Consider the following 9991-nt stretch of genomic DNA (forward strand, 5'->3'; position numbering starts at 1 on the left):
TACCTCTCAGTACATTTCTCTATGTATGGTTCCTTTGATGACATGCAATGCACCTGTACTGTTTGCAGAGAAACAGCGCTATATCATGATGCTCCCAGCTCTGCACTTTAGTGTGGGAGTGGTCTTCTTGGGATCATAATATGATGAGCTGAATGCTAAATGCTCGTGTGCAAATTTTGGATCTTTGTGCTTCCTTTTTAGTTGAGGGGTTTTGCATGGGGTGTAGAAATGGAGACAATTGCAGTGAAGTTCATTACTTATTGTTTAGCATGTAACTGTTGTTCCTGCTGCTTTCAGGTCATCCTGCAACTCTTTCTGAGAGAGCGTTATAAAGTCTTGTGTGGTACGCCTGTCCAGGGATGATAAGTCTTTGTTCCATGAACTTTCCACTTGAAATAATTGTACTGACAGGGATGTTTAAGAACATTAGGAAGCATCTTCAACTTGAGTGCTGTGCGAAGTGAATATATGTACTACAACTATATTTATAATTAAAACAGACATTTTGCCAGCAATAATGTATTAATAGTTTTTAATCTTTGCATCTATATATGAACACACACACATGTATATATATATATATATATATATGTATATATATATATACATAAATGTATATATATATATACATATATGTATATGTATATATAATTATTATTAGTAATAGTAGTAGTATATTATAAGTGAAGTGGACATTAAATATACACAAACTATTCTGATTTACACTACAAGAATTTAAAGACTTATGTGCATTATACTGTGTAATACAGCACTGTACTGTTATTTTTAGAAGGAATGAATGAAGCATAATGTCTTTTCATGTGTTTAAGAACAAAAACAAACTATAAAACCCCTCATAACAGGGGTCTTTCCACTATTTGCCTTTGATTTGTTCCATCCAATGATCTTCACCTTTTCAAAATACTAGACAATGTTTTCAAAATGCTAGATGATTTTGTCAGTCTGAAATCTGAAACGGTGTCTTTCATATAGTGTTTATCTGTTCATTTTATTCAAACATGCATTGTGTTTAATATTTACTGAATGGTCTTTCATTCTTCAAAGTGTTCTTCAAGTTATTTCTTTCTTTTTTTGCACTGAGCCCAGCAGTTGAAAAATACAAGAGAATTTCAGTAAACGTTTCTGAATAATTCAACCACTGACATGTAAACAGAGTCGTTCAGGGTGGATTGATGTGAAACAGCATTGTTGAGAAAGGTGTTGACTCTGATGTCTTTACAATGGTGGTGATAGGAACCAGGGGTCTCAGTGTCTACAGCGCAGATAGATTCATGTTCACCATTACTTGCTATTCCAAACCAGTGAACCTACACATATGTTCTCGGTTTTACGTGCAATGTTGATTATGGCAAAATAGTGCTAAATCTGAGAATTAGTCTTCTTTTGGGTCTATTTTACCTTGAATGTATTGTAAAAAAAATATGTTTTAGGCCTTTAGGCCCCCAAATCATATATCAGTGTTATAATAAAACAGTGTCTCAGACATCAGGCAGCATATACATAACCGTCTCATGTAACAACTTTCAGTGAAGTAGCTTTTAGAGGCTTTAAACGCTTCAGACGCCTGATTTCTATCATCACTAATATGGTGCTGTTCTCACTGTGTAAGTTTTTCTAAAACAGAGCATTTCACATCCCGTCTGAAAGACTATGCAGAAATTTTGAACAATCAGTGACCATCATTTGTTGAGAAATCCCCTTTAAGTGAAAGTATAGTTAAAATCCTAATTAAAATTAGAAGTATGGATCCAAAAACCCTCTTGAATGAGGGTTTTTGCTCTAAAGCTCAAAGCTCAAAGCCTTGTATCTTCAAAATGGTAACTTGATTTTATTTTTTACATTTTAAATACCTCAGTGTCACTACTGTACTAAGAACAGTCCACCAACCATAAATATACAGACAACAGCATTTTATGGGCAGCATCCTGTGACCACTGATGAAGCACTAGAGGATGACCAACACAAACTGTGCGGCAACAGATGAGCTGCTGTCTCTGACCTTACATCTACAAGGTGGGTCGACAAGGTAGGAGTGTCTAATAGAGTGGACAGTGAGGGGACAAAAGTGAGTGGTGTCTAAAAGCTCCAGCAGCACTACTGTGTCTGATCCACTTGTACCAGCACAACACACACTAACAAACCACCACCACTATGTCAGTGTCACAGCAGTGCTGAAAATGACCCACCACCCAAATAACACCTACTCTGTGGTGGTCCTGGGGTTCCTGACCATAGAATAACAGGGTAAAAGGGGGCTAACTAATTATTCAGAGAAACAGATGGACTACAGTCTGCATTGTAGAACTATAAAGTGCACCTACATGATCAGTGGGACTAATAAAATGGACAATGAGTGTAGATACAATGTTACGGCTGATTGTTATATATAAGTGGTATGAAAGTTAATCCATCAATAATGGGATAAATTATTAATCGCACTATTTATTTTACTCCATTAACTTATTTCTATAGTTTGACCCTTTGAACCATCTGTAGTTCCACCCTGAAGCCCAGCTGCATGACTACTGTTGCTGTGACATCACCACTGTAGTCATCTTGTTCAAATACAGTTTTGAAATGGCAAGTTCCATTGATGGATCTTTTGAAAAATGTTACGTCCAACAGCTGCCATGCTGTGAATTTGTTTATCATTGAAGTATGTTGAGTCTTCAGTAAGCAAAACACAGTGCTGATGGTGGCAGTATGAGTTATGTTAGCACTGAAGGACGTCTGCATGGGCTATGCTGAACAGAACTTGCAGGAGCAAACTTATAAACAGTAATAGCAAAGTGGAAGGCTACAGCTCACCTCGAAACAAGATGTAACAGTGATATGAGAGCGAAAGGCTACAGCCTTAAAAAGTTTGGACGTGCAGCCAAAATAATGTTCAGTGCAGGTACATTTTTCATTCACAAATGAATGAAAACAATGTAAATGTACCCTCAAAGGTACAACAGTGGTTTTAAGCTCCAATTGTGTACCTTAAATGTTCTGACCAGGTGAAAATTACGTATTTGTTCCTTTTCATAACCTAATGTTTTAAAACAGAATAATAGAAGAAAAAGCCTGGAGATGGCAGGGTGTTTGGAGTCAATACAACTTAGAAAATACTTTCAAGTACAACTATAATACAACTTAGAAAACAATCGATTATGGAACAATTATGTTCCCTGATTAAAGGTACTGAGATGTACCCTTGAGGGTACCACCGCAGTGACTAGAGGGGTACTGCCCCAGTGACAGTTTAGTACCTTTATTTCTGAGAGTGTATCATTAGAACAAAATACACTTCTTTTAAATGACATATTGAAAAAAAAAACTGCGGCCTGTGCAAAAGTTATGGCATGTTATGTTAAACCCAGCGAAGAAATAGAAATTGTGCACTAAAATGTTATATTCAAGTGTGTCCTCTGTAGAGGATGCGTTAACTTTATTTTCACTTAGAAAAGGACTGTATGTAGAGTTCAATAACGCCAGTTTCATTAATTTTCTACTGTTTTTCATGATATATGCCTGTTGGGAGTGGGCTTTACACATAGAAGAAATCTCAGCACTACACTGTGATTAGTACCCCCTTATCAGAAAAATAAAAATGTGTTTTCAGACAAAGCTGTTGTTCTTTTCTTTATGTACAAAATTATTACAAATTTGCGTATTTACGACTAATTTAACAAATAAATAAATCAGCTACTGTAATCAAATAAACAAATAATAAAAATTAAGTTGCACACCAGCAACAAAGGCTCCCAGCATTTGCACACTTAGCCCTCCTCTTGTGCATGAGACGCCCTGCCAGGCATTCACAGGAGCTTATCTCCTACACTCCGCTCCTGGCAACACAGCATGTTTCTTGCATGATAAGCCTTCTCGACCATCTCCTCCAGCATGGTGACAAAACTTACCAGAAAGAGATGCAAACAACCTGAAATGGAATGCTGAAAGCAGCCACTTTCCCCTAAAAACCACAACAATCAGCATTTTAATTGCATCCTGTCTACGCTTTTATGGCATCCCGTGTGGTGTCCTGTCTGGGACGAGCGGGGCAGGGCCTGCATGTGTTTTTTCCTCTCTCTCTCGCTCTCTCTCACTGGGATGGAGCCTAGAGGGCAGGGCTAATGTCAGAGTGCCCTGTCTTGCTCACTCCCTCTCTCCTCCTCCTCCTCCTCCTGTTCTAGCTCTCGAAGTGAGATGATGTGGGCTTCATTGAGTGGAGACTAACGGACTGTAAAGTTTGCTGGAGTGGAGGTCAGCTGTTAGGTTCCAAAGACGCTGTTGCTATTCTGGGGCCTTGTTGCCTCTCTCTCCTTCTCTCTCTCTCTCTCTCTCCCTGCCTCTCTTTCTCGTTCACTGCACCTCTCCTTCTCCATCTCTCTCTGTTCTCCTGAGGTGACATTTGGGCAGGTGAACATGTCTAACCCCTGCTCCAGTCTTCTGGAGCTGCTTGGATTAATAGTGGGCACTGGGGCCTGGTTCTGCTCGCTGGCCGCCACGCTCATGCCCTCATGGCAAAGCCTGTCCACCGAGCTGCTGTCTGCAGAGAGCTACGAGGTGGGCCTGTGGGAGACCTGTGTGGTGCAAGAGGGGGGGGCTACAGAGTGCCGTGAGTACGACAGCCTGCTGGGCCTCTCTCATGACATCATGCTGGCCCGCATCCTTATGTGTCTGTCGGACGCCTTGAGCCTGTTGGGCATCATCATCGCCATCCCTGGACTGAAACAAGTGAAGAGCTGTCAGTGGGAGGAGGGCTGGCGGGTGAAGCGTGGGATGAAGATCACAGCAGGGGTCCTGTGCTTAATAGCTGGCATTGTGGGACTCGTTCCTGTCTCCTTCATGGCCCACGATATAGTGAAGAAGTTCTTCGACCACTCATTGCCAGAGGTGGTGCCTCGCTTTGAGTTCGGAGATGCGATGTTCGTGGGCTGGGCCGCAGGGTTTCTCCACGTGGTCGCAGCGATCCTGTTCTTCGCCTCCTGCTCAGGGTTGGGCTATGCCGAGCCACGTCTGGTATTCCACCAGCGCCAGAACGAGTACCTGACTTCTTCAGGACCATCATCAAAAGAGCGCACAGAGTATGTTTAACAGACTTTCAATGAGTACACCTACAGCTGTACCACTGGGACATTGAACAATGGGACAAATTATTGCTAAAATTGCTATTTTTTAAACTGTTCTCTGAAAATATTATTCTTAAGAGCTTGTAGCTGAATGATGGACTTCCCTCCATAATTCCCTGTTCCGTGGAAAACAACTGCACTCACACTGCTCTTACTTTTCTTTGGCCACTGCAGTGCAACAGGTAAATCATTTGATTAAACCTACCAGTATGTGGTGTGTCAACACCAGTAATTTGTTCACTTTTGCAGTGCTGATATTCATGTGCATACTTTTTCCTGGCCAAAGGCAGTTTTCCTTGCTATCCATATGTCTATGCTTCACATCAATGTACTATTTAAACGTGCATTTAGGGATGTATATAATATTTTATATTAAAAGAATTTTTTATAGAAATTAATGTGCACATTATTTCTTTGAGTGTAAATGGTAAAAAAAAAATGCTAAAATGATAAAATGTACATCTCCTTTGTACCTACACTTATTTCCCATTGTGTCTATACACTTATCAGACAAAGATGCTCAATGTAGGTTACAATTATTTTACAGTTACTGACTTTAACCCATTTGTACCTTACATAATTTGTCAGCCACCCTGTACTCCATTCAAAGGATCACCATACGATAAATGAGGTCATATACTGACAACAGCTACAATGTACCTATATATAAATATATAATAAAATAGCCAATGAGTAGAGTGTAGTACAAGGTGGGTGTACCTAATAAATGTAAACGTAAATGTACCTAAATGTTATGTGTGTATATCTGTGTGTGTGTGCGTGTGTGTGTGTGTGAGAGAGAGAGAGATAGAGAGAGAGATATATATGTGTACATATATGTGTGCATTTAGGATTTTCTGTGCCCTAGCAATTCTAAACACATTCAATGATGTTGAGATCTGGACTCTGAAATGCCTAGTTATTTTGCTGAAAACACCAGCAGTGTCTTTGTTTCATTTGCAGATTTTTTTCCTTTTTTGTCAATTCTATTTTCTCAGTAACTGCTTCTTGACAGCTACACATCTTTTCAGACTCAGAGTATTCAGTTGTCTTCTCACAGTGGAAGGATGGACAGAAACAATTTTTTGAGATCTGAAGCAAGAGTGGAGCTTGATTTTCTCCTCTCTCTCAAAGATGAAAGCTTTAAGTACTGTTTTGATGGTGATTGATGGTGACAGTGCAGCAGTTGGTATATATATATATATATATATATATATATAATGTCCATTATACACCATACATAATGCAGGTTGGTATATAAAATATATACATATTGCTAATTTTGGAACAAAACCTTGTATCTTCAAAATGATAACTTTACAGGAGAAGGACCAAACATCCTTTACTTTTAATGGAAATCAATGGAACCAGAATTTTGGGCCATTTGATTTGGTCAATTCATTGTGAAATTTACACACAATGTAAAAGGGTAACAGGCATTTTCAAATTGCATCAAAAACTGAAAAACCGTTTCAGGTTTTGTTCTGACAGCAGCAACATATATATATATATATATATATATATATATATATATATATATATATATATATATATATATATATATATATATAAAACGTCCTTGAGAATTGAACTAAAATGACCTTAAGTGTCAGTCACACTACATGTTCATTCCCTGCACTTGGAGAAACCACTTTACGTCACGTACATAAACAAAGAGCACATGTTGTTAAGCGACTGGGAGAAAAAAGCACGTCAAGTACCTGAGACTAATTCATGAGCACAACAAATTCACATTTCAGTTGAGGTCACGCACATGTCACTTGTTAATCTGTTAGTGTAAGAAATGGACTGAATAGCTGTGGACAAGGTTTTGAAGAAGTTAAAGGACCAGCTTGAGTCTAATTGTGTCTGATGGCCTCTCCATCAGCGTGTGGGTTAAGCTGTTCTTAATGAAGGCTCTAACGAGTAGCATGTTCTGCGAGGAATGCCAAACAGAGACTTCCCCGCTGCCTCCTCTTCACCATTATTACTCTGATTTGACCTGGTCAAGGGTACGGGGGTCCTTGGACTCTGGAACAGGTACAGCAAGAGGTACAGGTTACTTTCCCGGTGTCCCAACTCCAATAGTCCAACTAAAATGTACTTTTACCATTAGAGGTGCCTTTAAATGTCAAAGATTAAAGATTATTGCTGATTGTTCTATTATGCCGTGATATCCTGCTGCAAAGCTACAACCAGTTGTGAATAAATGAGCAATGAGTTTTATTTTCAGTGAAGAGGTTCATTGTTTCACATGTGAAATCATTTTTAAAGATGAACTGAGGAGTTTACTCCTGTAAGGGAAAGGTGGCGGTAGTGAGCTACACCAAATGATAACATACATGTCATACTCTTTAAAACTCCTTAATGAGGAGGAGCTACAGGACAGCTTCTGGCCCAATGAGATGACACAATTCAGAGGGCCTGTTAGTGAATGGAGGGGTTCTTGTCGGTAGTGATTTACATAATATTACAGTTTTGGACCCCCTCTTTTGCCCAAAAAGTCTTTTGCTGTTAATGGAAAAGGGGCATTAGTTGTCTTTCACCTCTTTAAGGACAGCACTGCATGTGACAGCATTGCTCCTGCACCAGCTACCATGCATGATTGAGCAACACCAAATACTACAGAGCAAATATCTTAGTTATTTATTTTTCAGTTATTATTGCAGTTGGGCTTTAGATATGAGGGGGAAAAGCCCCAGCTGTGACTAGAGGTTCTCAGACTAGAAGACGCCAGATAAATGGGAGTGTGCCCTTATGACTTCCTGTGATGGATAGTGATCAGAAAAACGGAGCCGCAGCGTTATCGTGAAAACGAGCAATGTTTAGACTTTGCAGAAGATTGTGGCCATTTTGTCCTGGCGGTGGGAGGAGAACACCTTGTATCTGCAAAGAAAGGGGAAATGCGATTTCAGCACATCATTAAGACCAACATCCTAACGCAAAGGACTGTAAACAAACAAGTGAAAGCAGCATATAAATGAAAATGTGAATTCCTGACATAAACAAATCACAAGCTACTGTATGAGCTCAGAGCTACAGTGTTATCTTTTACATTGCTTTGAGAATGAACAAACAATACATAAAGTATGCCTAACTGTAGCAGACAGACAGGTAATACAACACAAGCTTTTTAAAGTCCCAATTGCTCATATGTTAATCCACCTTTTCTTGTCTGGGGGATAAAGGCCAACACGCATCCGCCCATGCACATGAAGCTTGCCACTGCATGTTGTTGAATTTCTGACTATGCTGCATTGCCAAGCACCTCAGCATGCTTGGAGAGTGCAACACATATAGAGAACAAAAATATAGGTACATGTATTTCTTCATTTCCACAATCTACAACATGTAAGTGAATGTAGTGAAACGTAAGTACATATGGATTAAATACTTATTCAACAGCTACTTTATTAAAGTACAAAATACAGGGGGCCCTTGGGGTTCTGAGACCCCCTAATTAATTTCTTGGACCCCCTGAAATTTCTGGGGGATCCCTGAAAATAAACTTGTTATGACATTATGCTGCTCAATAGGGAAAAACTGATGCTCAAGTGCGAATTCAGGGAATGGTGATCGTTTATCCTGCTTCACTCACACAAGCTTCTGTCTTTGATATTCTTAACTAAGTAGAGATGCAGCACTGCTCTGCATCAAAGTGTCACTGTAACAAATCGGTTCATTCAGTTTGTCCCTCATAGCCTGGCAATTATAACTATACTTAACTTACCTCTAAAAAACTATAAAAAATGTTCAAATATGCAGCAACTTGCCCAATGTCCCAAAAGTTTGGTGGAGAGAGTGAATTTTTACTCATTTCCCAAATCAAAGACAAAAGAGGAGATGTATAACATGTCATTTAATGTCTGGAAGACCAGAAAAATGCCTTCTCTGGTTGGTTGTTCCTCATCATTTAACACCTGATACCTGTAAGGCCCTGGGTGACTGCATTATGTGCTGTTTTAATCAGCCAGATAGAGCCAACTAGAGCAGGTGATCCAGACCAACCAGGCCTCAAAGTGGCTAGTATCATCTTTTTTACACATTGCTGTTTTGCTGGCTGTGTGCTTACTAATGTGGCCAAACTATTTGTCCATTGTTGAGATGTGAACATAAAACATTTAACATGAAAAAAGCTCAATGTGGCTTAACGCAGCAGTTCAGAACCCTGTCTAGTTTGCTAGAGATATGGCCCGGTTTTATGATTTTACAGATACTATATATATATAGATTTATAAAGAGGTAAAATTAAAACTTACAAAGTACAGGTACAACTTCTGAGATTTTTCTGTGGCCTCTTTAGTGCCCCCTAGGGATACCCTCAGGGGGCTGCAGCCCCCAGTTTGAGAGCCACTTACCTAAAGTCCCAAGGAACACAGGACAAAATTTTAAAATGTTTGCATGTACTAAACTTGAGCATTATATTAAACATCCGCCTTAAAAACCACTGATCAGACCTATCTGAGAACTGTGTTCAGGCTGCAGGCAAATTGGATTTGTTTCTTAAACCAGATCTTTTGTGATGCACTGTTATTTGCAAGTGATCAGATCAAATGTATCCAGACATCACCAGCCTATCTGCATGGGTTGCTGTGGTAATGACATAGGTATCAGTAACTATGTAGCTACACTGGTGATGTGGATTGCAAACACAGATGCAGGAGTGCCCTCCAATCTCTTCAGAATTCTACGGCATAAGCATTAATCTTTGTTGCTCTTTTTGAATCTCAGTACTTCTGTCACTCTGGATTTGACATCATCATTGTTTGTCATGTTGCAAGTGACACAAAAGACACTTTAAAATCCGTTTTGAGCATCCACAGCGTCCAGACTGAGACGCATGTGCAAAAATCCGA

General features: G+C 39.5%; 1 protein-coding gene across 1 annotated transcript; it reads left to right on the forward strand.

The window, feature by feature from the left end:
* Window positions 1-4203: 4203 nt before the first annotated feature.
* zgc:153311 (uncharacterized protein LOC751666 homolog) lies at window positions 4204-5482 on the forward strand. The gene has a single exon (XM_036570265.1). It carries the CDS (start codon window positions 4429-4431, stop codon window positions 5098-5100), a length of 672 nt encoding a protein of 223 aa, XP_036426158.1. The 5' UTR covers window positions 4204-4428; the 3' UTR covers window positions 5101-5482.
* The last annotated feature ends 4509 nt before the right edge of the window (window positions 5483-9991 follow it).

This window comes from Colossoma macropomum, unplaced genomic scaffold (genome assembly GCF_904425465.1).
Source record: "Colossoma macropomum unplaced genomic scaffold, Colossoma_macropomum, whole genome shotgun sequence".
Taxonomy (NCBI): domain Eukaryota; kingdom Metazoa; phylum Chordata; class Actinopteri; order Characiformes; family Serrasalmidae; genus Colossoma; species Colossoma macropomum.

Coding starts and splice junctions, on each gene's coding strand:
- zgc:153311 (XM_036570265.1), top strand. CDS start 4,429: ATGTCTAACCCCTGCTCCAGTCTTCTGGAGCTGCTTGGATTAATAGTG.